At 48.6% G+C, this 14,136-nt stretch overlaps 1 protein-coding gene across 3 annotated transcripts; it reads right to left on the reverse strand.

The window, feature by feature from the left end:
* Window positions 1–949: 949 nt before the first annotated feature.
* On the reverse strand, window positions 950–12,253 carry CYB5D2 (cytochrome b5 domain containing 2). 3 transcript variants are annotated; one of them, XM_032956447.2, is made up of 5 exons: window positions 11,793–12,252; window positions 11,449–11,593; window positions 7,205–7,345; window positions 4,592–4,778; window positions 950–2,462 (listed from the first exon to the last, which is right to left on the reverse strand). In XM_032956447.2, exons 3-5 carry the CDS (start codon window positions 7,257–7,259, stop codon window positions 2,249–2,251), a joined length of 456 nt encoding a protein of 151 aa, XP_032812338.1. In that variant the 5' UTR covers window positions 7,260–7,345; window positions 11,449–11,593; window positions 11,793–12,252; the 3' UTR covers window positions 950–2,248. The 3 variants fall into 3 exon arrangements, with proteins under 3 accessions (XP_032812338.1, XP_032812336.1, XP_032812337.1); XM_032956445.2 differs by having other exon boundaries at window positions 11,449–12,252; XM_032956446.2 differs by lacking the exon at window positions 7,205–7,345 and having other exon boundaries at window positions 11,449–12,253.
* Between the last annotated feature and the right edge of the window lie 1,883 nt (window positions 12,254–14,136).

Here is a 14,136-nt window from a genome sequence, read left to right on the forward strand (position 1 = left end):
TGACTCCTGACCACGGTTAACATCGGTGGCAGTCACATCTGTACAGGTCCTGGACACCCCTATCATCTTCACCAACAAGCCCTGAACAACTTGGTGAAGTATGGTCAAACAACCCACATGACCGCCACGGGTAGGGAGGCCTTCATCAATCGCGGATTGACAAATGGCTGTAAATTATTGTTAATAAATGCCTTCCAGGGACAACTACTCATATCAGCACTGTTATTAAAAGTATTACTACTGCTAATTTTCCTACCTCGTGACTGAAGCAAAATATGTAAAATCGTTCTGCCTGGCACAGACGCAAGCCCAGAGCCACCCAGACATACACATTCGAAGTGTATTTAACGCTTCAAAGCTTAGACTTTCCTAGCGCTGCACAGTTTACACATTAGCCAGAGGATGGTAGCCACATCTCACAAGGATTCACAGACGCACGAAGTTTCTTGAAGAGAGCTCTCTCCGAATTGAATGTGGATCTCTTGTGGTGGTGTAATATGCGGTCACCCCCATATAATCTAAGTCACGTGGCAATCATCAAGGAATGTAGACAGAGGCCCTCCTTGGGGGCATCGTGATTACAGAGGGTCAAGGGAGAAGTGATTGGCGCACAGCACTTCAAACCTTGCAACCTGAGTTCGAATCTCGGGCATGGGTATCTGAGCAACGTTTGAACTGGTTCAGGGCCCCCTCTTCACCAACACGCACGGACCAGCATGGTGAGGTATGGTCCAAGAAGATCCATGATCATTACGCAAGGGGAGGCCTTCATCCAGCAGTGGATTGACAAAGGGGCTGTTAGAAATAGGAAACATATCGACGTGCATTCCCTGGTTTTAATGAAATCAGTTACTCATCACGAAACATTTACTTAGACTGGTCTTAGAGTGACTGAGATATTGGTTACCAAGTCGCTGCTGCTTTCATGAACGTACACGTATGTAGAAGGTAAATTAACATTTTTTTTATTAATCTATTATATTCAATGAGTTATGACCATAGTTATTGTAACAAAAATAATAATCACAGCACGATTTCACTTTGCAATGAAGTAACATTGTTACAGCCCCAACCACAAATGTCACAACGATCAACTAAATTGTTTATATATACAAACACCCTACTTAATTACCGGTACACCTTGGCAAAGGTATAAACAGTAGAAAAGTGCCATCACCAAATTAACAATTTGGACTGAACTGGATGCAGTTCCAATCTCTCTTCTTATATATATTTTCTATTTCACAATTACATTGGAATTGCACTATTGGCATCATGTAATCAGACACGTTGCGATCAGTGCATCACCCTGTGTTAGACAATAGCCCCGCAGAACGATATATCCCTGAACTACTTCCGAGTCACCTATTTTATCTACACACTTTTTTTGCACACGTACCGCTACAGAGAAGCATTGATAACAAGGCAGTCAAACGTACATTTCAAATTCTTAATAAAAATGGCCAAATATATATTCCAAATGCAGTGAACAACCAAATCAGACCATCGCCTCACTGCGCTCAAGAACCCGGTTTAACCACAGGTGGGTTGCCTTGTTTCGAACTCCGATCTAAGCCGTGTGGGGCTCATTGCTCCGACTCCTGAGCCACCAGCCACTTCAAGATGGAGTTACAACCTCCAACAAAAGTAACTTTACAGTTTAAATACAACTCGGTGGCTGAAAATCCTTGTGTACCAACAGGGAGCACTGCGCCCATGGCTCCTTTTCATTATCAGCGAGAACCAGGCTCTGCCGGCCCAGACACAGCAGCCCAGGAATGGCCAGAATCAGCACTGCACTTCGTGAGGTCTCGTCGGCTCAGTCACCCTCCTTCATCAGCTTCCTTAACCACCTTCCTTCACCCAATCCTCTGCGGCTGATGGGTGGAAGTCAAAGAGCAATCATAAAAAAAATGTTTAAATACAGTTTAATGGAGGCTTGAGTTAAGTTGTACTATTTAAAGTAAAAATCTATAATTTTTTGTTGACGAAATTTCACCGTGAGTTTTAAACACCAACACGGCCTGCAATTTAACCGAGTGTAAACCACGCGTGGCCCACAGATCTGGACCACTGACGCCAGCCCACAATTTCCTCCTCCTCTTCGAACGACACCACAAATATAATTAACGCCCACACTGCAAAGCGGACGGCAAACGTTTTTTGACGGTGGGAACACCCGCGCGGCATTAACCGGGGCGGCATTAACCGGCCCGGGCCACGTCGCCACGGCCATGGCTGCCGGCTCTCAGTCGGCGAGCACGACGCAGGATTCGGCGAGAGGCGGGCACTCCCGGTAGGACTTGAGGCCGGGGTGCTCCAGGTCACCGGCGTTGGGGTGCTCGGAGGACGCAGGCCGGTCGGACGGAGGGCCCGTGGTGCGCACGCACACGCAGCTCGGACTCGAGCCCGGAGTGAACAGGAGTCGGGGCACTCCCACCCAGTCGCGCTCCACACCACCGCTGGCCACGCACCACACACAGAGGGACAAAGGTTGCCCCCTAACCCGTATGGCCTTTGACAGGGTGTCGGGGCAAGTGCTGTTAGCGAGCGTCTACGAAGGCCGGCACGGCACACGAGGAGGTAGTGGTCAGCACCGCGCCCGGCCGCCTTTGTCTCATTCGGGGCCGAGTTTTGCCGAGGGGAGGCCCAGGACCGGTTCAAATAATCGTCGCCGGCGTTGGCCGTGAGTGGGAATCGAACTCGGGTCGCAGGGTTCGTCGCGCAGCGTAGCACTAACCGCTCCGCCACAGCTCCCCATACACAAACAGGCGTCAGCAGAGAGGGTTAGGGATCAGGAGATGTAAGGGGACAGGTGCGGAGGGAAGTAAGTGGGCGGAGAGCGATAAGAGTGAGGCCAGGGGATGCGCAGATGAGGCAGCAGGGAATGAGGCTGAAGAGAGAAAAGCAAGACGTAAAAGCCAGTGAGGCTCACATGAAACTAATTAGACAGGCGTGAAACAGAGACACGCAGGCGTCTTCAACGATATAATTTGAAACAGAAAAAATATTAAACACCAGACTTTGAACAGGCTTAAGTTATCGTCGTGTGTTAATGAACCATCCAAACTTCACTGCAATGCACTGTGAAAACATCTAGTGCCAAGCCACTGAGGCGTGCGTTTCCCGCATCATTAAATCAATGAAACGCTTTAAAAATTAAACCAACTTCATCAGCCAAATGTGAATAAAAAGAATATTCTGCACCAGTTGTGTACTACGCAGCTTGAGCTGGGGCAAAGATATGACACAACATGTCCACGCGGCGCATTCAAACGTAAGCCAGGGCTGGTGACTGCAGCTCACAGTCGAACACAAGTACACTTCTCTCACCGCACAGTATTTTCCAACGGAGTTCAACTGATGTTTAGTACGGAAGTGCCCCGATTCGTGTCGGGGGATGTGCTCCTGAAAGGTGCGACGACGAATATCGAAACGACTCACATCGAAGGCAATTTACAGCGTAAGGTGGTGGCGGTGGAGGCAAAGGCTGAGAGGCGACGGATACGAGGACGGATAGCCGATGCTGTGAGCGACGTGAGCGCGGGTTGAGGCGACGCATATCAGGTAGCGGGTATTAATAACGTGACAACGTATGTGCGAAATTACGTAAAAGGGGGGAGACGTAAATCGGGGTATCACTGTAACTGCATTTTGACATCTCACTGCAAGCCACGAGTTACCCTGAGACGGATGTCTGTCAACCCCACCTGACCACTAAATGCATTGTAAAGTGAAAAGATAAACACGGAAACATTCACAGCATGGCTTGCTTGGTCCCAGCAGATTCGTCTTAACGCAGCAGGTGGGTCACAGTTCCTCAGACCCCACCTCGAGATTCAATGAATTGTCAATCTAGGGTCACAATTCAACAATCGATTGCTTTTGAAACTTTCCAACAAAGGTTAAAAGCGCTAATGTGTTAACCGAAGCTGGATCCGTCTGTCCCTCTATAACAGGGGAACAGGATAAATCTCATACGAACAAACTTTAGAATACATGTACTTAGGTCTAAGGACAAACCATATGAGAGAACCGGCCAATTTGACCATTTGGTTTTCTCAAGACCTGGAAACAAAACGAGCATTAAACTGATTACTCTTGGCATCTGTGCCTCGCCGAGTGAAGCGTGCATTCCTTCCCTCTCCCTCTGCCTCCGATGACCAAATTACATTTGAAGTCACATAGTAATATTAATAATCGATTATAATGAATGAATTGTCACGTGCCTATAATACAGATATTACCAACTTCCAATCCTTATGCCCCACTAGATATGAACAATATCCAACAACCTATTTTGCATTTTTAATTACGAATAACTGGTGGGGATGGCAATAGAAGCTAACCTGAGGCATGGATTATTGAGAAATGTCAGTCTTAATGAGCACCTGTGATCAGCCATCTCAGGTCGCTTACCCTCTGGTTTGCAAGGCCTACGAGGATGTTAAATGTGCATCAGAGTAGCGGAATGTTTTGTCTGCTATCTGCACAATCGGCTATAATTATCTACCTCTAAGTTTGATCAGCAGGGTGCAATCCGAATGAATGTCGATGGCCACCACGACCGGCACCACACGCATTCACTCACCTGCGCTTGCCGCACCAAACCCTGCTCCCACTGGCCGCGCTCCACTCCGAGTTGCAGGGCGGAAATCGCCGCTTCTGCAGCTCTTTCTCCTCCTTAGCCTTGTGCCCGAGCGCCAGGGCCTCCTCCACCTCACGCAGGGCTTCGGTGGGCCGGCCCTGCTCGTCGTAAAACCTGCCCACCAGCTTCCCTGCAGGCCCCCGCACAATGGCGCGCATCTCCCGAGGCCTATCGCGAGCCTTCTAACGCCCCGTCTCAGCCACTATCCACACAATTGTTACCGCAGCCAGCGGATTGCCTGTGGGGCGCTGGGGAATGCCACACGGTCATCCACTCGCTCACGTGCAAGGTCAACAACGTTTGCATTTTTACGAGTATCGCTTATTTATATATATTTTTTAAAAATATGTAACTCTGAAAAGTGCAATGATAATTTTTTTTTTAAAGGGGTTGAATGGACTGATGTTTCATTTTGGCTCCCAATTGCGAACCCTTGAGCAAATCAGTAAGTCTCGTTTGTGATACTGCTAGGAAAATGGTGCGTGACACCCTAATTGTAGAAATTCCTCAAAAAAATAGCCAACAGCTCGGCGAAGGGATAAGCTCTTAATCTCTTTATCATGGTTGCTGGGCACAGGCCTGAAACACCAAGCAGCCAGCAACAAATGGCACGACTGTATTTAAGGCATAATAGACGTGAGTTTTCACACGTCTTAACTTGTGCCCGGTTACAAGAACTTGGGAAAAAACAGACAATGGGAGGGAATTCTAGAGCCGAGCAGTGCGAGGAAAGAATCTGAAAGGGAGGTATTGTGACGAGCGGTGCGGTGGTTAAACAAAGTGTGGCTGGAACAGTCAGCCTAGTGGACAGAGTCCTCAACATCGGTGGAGGTCTAATGATGTAGATGCTCACCCCGAGCCCTCATTACTTTGATAGTGCATTGTCTTGTAGCTGTGTAACGCCTTTTGGTGTCATCTGGTCGAGCACCAATTGGGTGGAGGCTCAAAAGAAAGCCGTCTCTTGGTATGGACCAATCAGTGTCAAGGACAATGCATATATTATCATAGTATGTTTTTTGTTTGCATTTTGACTGCAGGTATTGTGGTTAATGCAGTAACATGGATCCTTGTAAAAAAAGGTTTCAGTTTTGTTGCCAGAAAAAAGGGGAAAACCCCTATTATTAAATATCGGTGGAGGAATCAATGCATGACGTTAACGGGGACCTTAACTGTGACAGCAGTGACAGAAGAGTGATAAGGAGAAGGCAACTGACAGGAGGCAGCTTGAGGCTGGAGTGAATCAGTGAGCGCTGGATCATCAATCTATCAGACTGCTCTACTTTGAATTCTATCAATTGCAGTGGGGTAGGAACTGGATGCTTCATGCCAACTACGATAACAGTGCCACTTGGGCATTGTAAAGAAACCCGCAGTGGATGGGTCAAAATATGAAACTCGCTGTGTGTTTAATGCTTTCAAATAACGGCATTTTGCATTTGTCAGCACAAGGCAAGACAATGAATACATACGCACAGCTACAAACACAAAGACCCCCATGTGTAGCCTTAAACAGTTCAGATGAGTGCTGTGAGTGGGCAGCAGTCATAGGCTGCATGACACAAAGGGCTGGTATGGCCAGAACCGGACACAGCCACCTTGACTTGAGATTGTTCAAGACAAGTCCAGATACTCTACAAAGGTGACCACAGCCAGGAATTGAACCGAGGTCATTGGGAACGTAATAAACCACCCACATCACAACATCCGAGCACCCATACACATTTGGGTCCAGATTCTAGCGTTGACAAACATTTATCTTGGTCCTGTATTGACAAGAAACACACCTGTGATGGTGTTTCCATTACCAACAATGCGGCTAATCGCCTATTTAATGTTTCATACTTCCTCAAAAGATTTGAATCTTTTACTCCGTGCTTGTGGCTTAAAGCCACTTACCACGGACACTTATCAACCGGTGCTCGTGTTGGGGTAGATTTTTTGTTGCGGTCGTGCCGCGTAGTTCTGCCACGCTCAAAGTCCTGGGAGGAGCTCCTGCTTCTTATTCTTCAGGAACAGGCATTCAGTTCACTTCCTGATGAAGCTCCGGACATGTGGAGCGAAAGGTCAACATCTCGCCACGGTGACGAGATGTTCACTAACTCGTCTAGCGTACAGGAGGTCGCGGGTTCGATCCCGACCTTGACGCCTGCTGCTGTATATTTAGAGTTTGCGTGTTTCGTTCCCCGTGGTCGCGTGGATTTTTCTTCGGGTCCTCCGGTTTTCCCCTCGACATTTAAAAATATCCGCTTAGAGTAATTGGCTGCTGTATATTTCCACGTGATAAGCCACTGCATTTGTGGCCAGGTCGCTTCTGAAAAAGAGCTACACAGCTCAGTGGGCCTGACCTCGTAAAATAACAAAAATAGTTTTTTTAGCAGTTTAGCTTCACTCCGTGCCGAACAGGACGCGGCGACACACAACCCTCAAAACCGACGGGAGGAGCTCCGGTGCCGCAGCGGCAACTCGGCGGGCACGTGCTTCACCTCTCCCCCTCCCCGCGAATACGACGTGGCACCCGCGTGCGAGCGGGCCTCGCGCGCTCGTGGGGAATCTCACCCACGTACGCGTAGTCGCGCTGGTAGAAGGACAGCCAGTCGTGCAGGCCCAGCATCTGCGCGGGGCTCAGTCCGGACACGTCGTCCACCAGCCCGGCGTCGGAGAAGTCCCCGCTGACGAAGGCGCGCGACGCGTCTCTCCCTGGTGGCGGCGACCGACGGGCACGCGTTACCACCGCGTGGGTTTCCGCTCGGCACGATGCCGCCACGTGTCGCTCCGCGTGGCGGCGAGTTTCCCCGGGAATTGAATTCAGCCGCTGGATCGAGCTGGAGAAGCTGCCGGCGCGCGGAGCGAAACGTCGGGAATGACGCCGAACAACGCTCGGCGCAACCCGAAACAAAACGGAGACGGCCACACGTTGGGCATACGTTGTGCACACGTTGTGCACACGTTGGGCACACGTTGTGCACACGTTGTGCACACGTTGGGCACACGTTGGGCACACGTTGTGCACACGTTGGGCACACGTTGGGCACACGTTGGGCACACGTCCACAACCAACACACATGGCCATCAGCAGCTCGAGGTTAGAGCTGAGAGAATCCTCGCGAATCGTATAATTCCACCACGGCCGGTCGTAGCAGAAATTGCGATTCCTCTGAGCAGGCATTCTGCCGTGGATCGCTCGTGCAACGGTTTAATGGCCTGGCTTTAACATTAACATGTCATCTCCATTATACGTTCGCTACTGACACACACAGCCTGATGAATGTGTAATGACAGGGTGTCACCTGTCGACCTGAAGGGGTAATCGCGGTTATGGGTATATTACGTCATGCCTAATTATGAGGGGGGCGTATCTGGGGTAAAGGTGAAAGGCAGAGTCAGTCAAAGCTCCTGGAACCTGCTTGAAGGGTTCTGGTAGGGGGCGTGGCCGCGCTGGAGCGTATATAAGGGGGACGGAACCAGAGGATCGGTGCTGTTGCAGGTCCTTGGTCTTGGCTGCGTCGCTGCTCGCCGTCATCTCTCTTCGTCGTCCGGCCACGTGGCCGATCTCCTGCAAGGATCTCATCGTCGCTGCGCTAGTTGGGCAGCTGTGTAGTTGGACGCCGACCATGGGGTTGTGTGACAGGGTCGGCTATGTGTAGCTGCGTTACTTGGATGTATCGCCCAGTGTGTTCCTGATAAATAAGAAGCCGTCTGCACGACGTGTCTCGGAAGCCGCTCACTACAAATGTATCGTGAGCGTAAGAATGGAATTTGATCTACGCCTTGTGATTGGGCAGGTAACAAGTCGCCCCCCTCCTCCTCCTGCCGCCAGCGACTCAATGAATTGGCACAGACGGGATCGTGTTCAAAGTCAGGACACGATAATTTTTTTGCGATTGTAGTCAACTTAGGGCCTCAAGAAACTCTTGCACTTTGCACGAACCAACTGCACGTAACGAATTTAACAGCCCTTTGTTAATCAACCGCTCTGGTGAATGCCTCCCCCACGCCAAGTCGGTTGTGGGTGGTTATTTGACCATACTTCACTACGCCAAACAGTGCGGGTTGGTGAAGAAGCGGAGCGAGTCCACGACCAGTTCCCATATTACTCACCCACTGATGCTAGCCCTGACTCGGGGCCAAGTCCCGGAACCATACTCAGGTCGCCGGGTTTTCAAGCACAGTATGACATGTGCTTTTAAAAATATAATGTAGTCTTGCACGCAGCGGTTGATGCATTATAATGAGCCGGAGACCCAATTTAAACCGATGAATCTTTGCATTACTATGCCCGGAAAGTCCTTTGGCTACTTTGCACTGTCAAGGTCGGGAAATGGTACGAGGCGAGAGAAGTGAAAACTGGTAAACTCGAAAGAAAAAAAACGAGGCAAATCCCAAACCAAATAAACAAATGTCGCTACCGTGTGCCATGCCTATAACCTCGTTTTAATAATTTAGCGAGAAAAAAATGGAGAAGGCGGTAATGTGACGCAAAGTAGCTTCAATTCCTGATTAAGCGTTGCTGATGGCTGTCTCCAACATTATTCACCGAGTGGAAGCTCTCGGAGGCAAGGCGATTCAACACCGAGTGTAGGCACGCGCCTCCTGCTGGCAGCTCGTGTTCATTGCTTTTCATCTCAGCTCGTCTTCCACGTGCTCATCAATCACGTTCCGAATTTTAAAATTTGTCATACGTTGCACCGTTTTGTATCTAAGCCGACTGCGAAAGTGGCCAAATATCTTCATACGGAGATAGGGCAGTGCAAATTGGTTGATTACATTTTACCCAAGAAAGTTCCGCTGATACGCAGGCCCTTCTTTTGAAATGTCAAACCGATAATTTTTTTTATATTTTAAATTGCATGTGGGAAGGAATAATTTGGTGGAGAAAACCGAAGCATAGCAGTAGAACAAACCCAAACATATAAATAAATACCGCGATATGCGAAGTAGATGCGTTCCTGGAGCTACGTTAGTTTGGATAAACTTCGTAATTTGATCATGGGACCTTATTGCCAGTATCAAAGTATGAAAAATAACGATGGGTTTTACGCTTTCTGGCAATAAAACAGGTGTTAAATATCCAAACATGAAATATAAACCTTTTGCAAGGAATTGTCTGCATTAACCACGCATACTTTGTGGTGAACGTGCAAACAAAACATGCACCGATAATATATGGCATTGTCTTTGAAACTGATTGGTCTACAGCAGAGACCGACTTCTTAAGGGCCGAGTCTCACCACCAGTGTCAGACCAGAGAAGGCCAAAAGGCGAACGCTACAAAGCCAATGCCACACGCATCAGAGAATGTAAGGGCTCGGGGTGAGCAGCTACATAGCAGCTGTAGCTGCAGAGTTGGCGCTGCAGGCACCGGAGCTCCTCCCGTGGGGTTGGAGGGTTGCGTGTCGCCGCGTCCTGTTCGGCACGGAGTGAAGCTAAACTGCTAAAAACTATTTTGTTATTTTACCAGGTAAGGCCCACTGAGAAGCGACCTGGCCACAAATGCTATCCCAATGAAGTGGCTTATCATGTGGAAATTTACAGCAGCCGAATGCTCTAAATGCATGTTTATAAATGTGCAAAGAAAAAGCATAGGTACCGGAGAAAACTCCACGCGACCACGGTAAGAACATGCAAACTCCAAACATACAGGCATTAGGGTCGAGATCGAACCCACGATCTCCTGTTATACCAGGCAAGGTAATTAACATCTCGCCACCACGAACCGACATTTTGGAACCTCAAGAGCTGGAACTTTTGGTTCCAGTCACTGGTCACTGGCCCGAGTCCATCGACTCACTGCACTTGAGGAAAATTATTAATCAACAGGTGGCTGAAATCTGGATTCGATTTCAGGATCTCAAAGTACTGGTTCATTTCTCTGAACCCGAAGCCACCTGTGGCCACAACAATCTTAATCGAATAAACGCCACTACTGTAATTAGTTTATTGTTGCGGATGAGGAGTGACCTTTCAAGTGGGGGCACATTCATCACATGACCTGCGGTGAGGTCACCTGGAAGTGGTCTCCACGGAAACTCTCAATTCGATTATTTGCCATTAATTGGATTTACCCACAAAAGGTAGCAAATTCGCGTCATTAATCATTTTTATCCACGGATAACCGTAAGGATATCCAGATTTAGGTTAAATTTTAAGGTGCGGATCACGGGGATCGGGCAGTAGCGCCCACAAATGAACGCAAGATCATGGGAGTGTTGTTTGGCGTAGTGAAGTTTGGTCGGATGGAATCGGGCTTTCGTATATCTTTTGTGGGCCGCACATTTAGAGACACACACACAGCGTTCGACAACGCGAAATATAACAACCTGCGGAATAACATCTGGATAGGGCCCTGCAGTGACAGGAATTAAAAAAAAAAACTTCAGGGCCATATTAAATTCATTCTTTCTAGCACTCGAATGGTGGCGCTTTCGTGCTTCCCACTGGCCGGGCAAAATACTGGGTGTGCTTCAATTTTTTTTTTTTAACACTTATATGGAACTATCGGTATTGTTGCAAATTCTCAGAAGTGTTAAAAAAAAAAACATTTTAAACACCCTATCTTGGCGGGGCCGTGAGCCGGCACGCAGCGAAGTCGCGGATCGCACGCGGCCCACCGCCACTTCCAGAGGCATCGTCGCACGGGTATCACGCCACATCCCGACGACAAGGCTGCCACTCTCCCCACGCGTGTACCTGGACGCTGACCTTCTCTCTGCACCGCGCGTAGCCGGCACCACGTTCTCGCCGGCGCGCTGCGGCTGCTCCTGGGGATGGATGGAACTTTACCGTCAAGATTGGAACTTTACCTGCCAGGGCTTGGTATGAAGCACCCGGTCCATAATGCTTGGCGCCCTTGCTCACGTCAAACACCTGGCCCAGGACGGCCAGGTAGAGCCCCGGGCTGCCCTCTTGACCGTCGTATCGCCCCAGCTCTGACAGCGTGAGCAGCCTCTGCTGGCCGGACGACGGCGAAGGAAAGAAGTGAGCGGGCAGCAGCTGCTGCTGTAGCCACGTAATGAGTCGTCCGGGCGGCTCAAGGCGGCTCAGCAGCAGAGCCGAACCAGCCACGCACAGGGACACTGCGAGCCACCACGAGGAGCGCATGGCCCCCTGCGATTGCGTCCAAGTGAATAACGAGCAAAATGAATACCCTGGGAACTGCGGCGCGTGGAGGGAAGGGATGGATGTACCAGCGGCTTGCGCGGACGAGTGGATGCGTCAGGGAATCGTATTGATGGAACGAAGGGATTGAACGAGGGAATGATCAGAGCGCTGCTCGACAATCACAAGACTCTGTCACTGCAGCACAGTAAACCTCGTGACAGGAGCAGCACCAGCAATGCCCCTGGGCTCTCCGTCTCGCGATGACGTTAGGTCACAACAAACGCGATGTCGGTGCGAGGCGAAACACGAACTATCCCGACACTGGCCGCTCTTGTGATTGTCGACACGTTATTAATATCCAAGCAGAGCGAAGTGCCCAATGAATGCAGCTGGCATCAATAATCAATAATTATCGTCGTGATCGCCGAGGCGACCTTCGACGTGAGACGGCACCCACGGACAAGAGGCCCAGCAGTTCCTGGTTAGATGCCCTCTTGTGGTGGAGTTGGCACAATGCACAATGCAGATCCTTACTCTTTGGTTCTATTGGGTAAAGTCACGTAGGTAAAAAATAAAATAATAAAAATCACGACGTTTCGGCCACAACACAAGCGGCCTTCATCAGGTGAAGGGACGAGACTGTCTGGAGGACAGCGCTGGAGTGAGAGAAGCCACGCTTAGATCACGACCTTTAAGCTGTGTGAGAAGAAACAAAGCGCCTTGACAAAGGAATTAGCATAGAATTTAGCATTGAAATGGCTCATTGAAATAGCTAAGTTAATGTATACACATCCGCAGAGGCACCCCTTGACAAATGATTTAGCGTAGAATTTAGCATTTAAATAGCTGAGTGATTAGCTTGTAACTGGTCACAGAAATAGCTATGTTAAAGTCAGAGCATATACATTCACCGAGGCACCTAGTACAAATCAAACAGGAGAATTTAGCGAAACACAACCACGCTCAGACCGCGGACCTTTAAACTGTGTGCGAGCAAACAAGGTGTCCTGACAAAGAAATTAGCATAAAAATTAGCATTTGATTGGCCGATTTTAGGAAAGAGGTGGTGTACGTGCCGGTGGACTTGCCGTTTGGCGCGGGGGGGGGGGGAGTTTACCTATTGATGGTGTGAAAAGGGAATTTATAAGAGCTGCGAAAGTTTGGGGTACCACTACTTGAAAAATATACTGTACCATTGAAATTAGTTTAATGTTTAGTTCGATTTAGAACATCTTTCCAATGGTTGCTTAATTTGAAACCATCTTCTCGGTTGAAATTGTGTCTGTGTTTGTAGATCTGAATTGCCTCGTGAACAAATCTCTGATAAAAACCCGTGGGTTTGCAAAGAACCTTGGTATCGGAGAAAATTATATGGTGATCACCCACAGCGTTGTAACAGTGATCAGCCACGGCAGAAGAATTCGTTTTGCCGTGTTTCAAATCTGATTTGTGCTCGCGAATTCGGTCAGAGACATGTCGCTTTGTCTTCCCGATATAGCAATCACCGCAGGTACAACTCAATTTGTAAACCCCGGGGTACTGTAAGTCAGGAATGAAATCCTTCACGGATGGGATCAGATCACGAATTTTGTGTACTGTATTGAACCGGACCTGGACCTTGTGTTTGTTTAGAATTTTGGAAATCTTTTTAGTAACGCCTGCTATATATGGTAGTGTGATGGTTTTGACCGGAGTATCAAGTGGTTGTTTCTGTATGGAGGGAGAAACAGCTTGGCGGATGGTACGTGACTTTACCCAATAGAACCAAAGAGTATGGATCCTAGCAGTCACGAAATCTTTAAATCTAGAAATACAGATCCTGCCGCAGCGTGTGGTTTTTGTTTGCGTGTTCACCGCAACTCACAAGTGTCTGTGGTTAATGCAGACACGATTCCTTGCAAAAGGTTTCTGTTTGGTGCTGTAACATCTTGACACAAACTGCTTTATTACAATAAATGGTAAAACCTATTCTTATATTTTAAACAGCCGTTTATCATAAACAAATAAATACACGGTCCAAATACGAACTCCTCCACCCACATCGCCATCACTTCCACAGGCTGTAGTTTACACATCAACGTTTTTTGTTGACACATCCCATCAGCTACATGGCTTTCCTGTGGGTGCATATTTCAGCAGCATTGGTTCAACGAAAGCGAACCCTGGACCAGCTTTGACATTCAGTGTCTCATCAGCAGTCAGGCGTGCTTGAGCCAACGGTGGTGAGCTGCCAGCTGTTTATAGGCAATGTCCCTCTCTGCTAGATTATTCACAAGTCATTGTAAAATCCAGGGTCTCGAGACAATGGTGAAACTTAGACATTGTTATGACCAGGGACAGTTTGTTGCAAAGCAGTAATTACATTTCATCATTCACATACCTTTGTCAAT

The sequence above is a fragment of the Petromyzon marinus genome, chromosome 18 (assembly GCF_048934315.1).
Source record: "Petromyzon marinus isolate PM22_M1 ecotype Great Lakes invasive population chromosome 18, UKy_Petmar_22M1.pri1.0, whole genome shotgun sequence".
NCBI classification, from domain to species: domain Eukaryota; kingdom Metazoa; phylum Chordata; class Hyperoartia; order Petromyzontiformes; family Petromyzontidae; genus Petromyzon; species Petromyzon marinus.

What these genes read in the sequence shown, in the direction of transcription:
- CYB5D2 (XM_032956445.2), bottom strand. Translation starts at nt 11,746, where the DNA reads ATGCGCTCCTCGTGGTGGCTCGCAGTGTCCCTGTGCGTGGCTGGTTCG. An exon ending in TTCATACCAAGCCCTGGCAG is followed by an intron (nt 7,346 to 11,448) that starts GTAAAGTTCCAA and finishes CGCCGCCACCAG; the next exon opens with GGAGAGACGCGTCGCGCGCC. An exon ending in GCGCGACTACGCGTACGTGG is followed by an intron (nt 4,779 to 7,204) that starts GTGAGATTCCCC and finishes GGGGGCCTGCAG; the next exon opens with GGAAGCTGGTGGGCAGGTTT.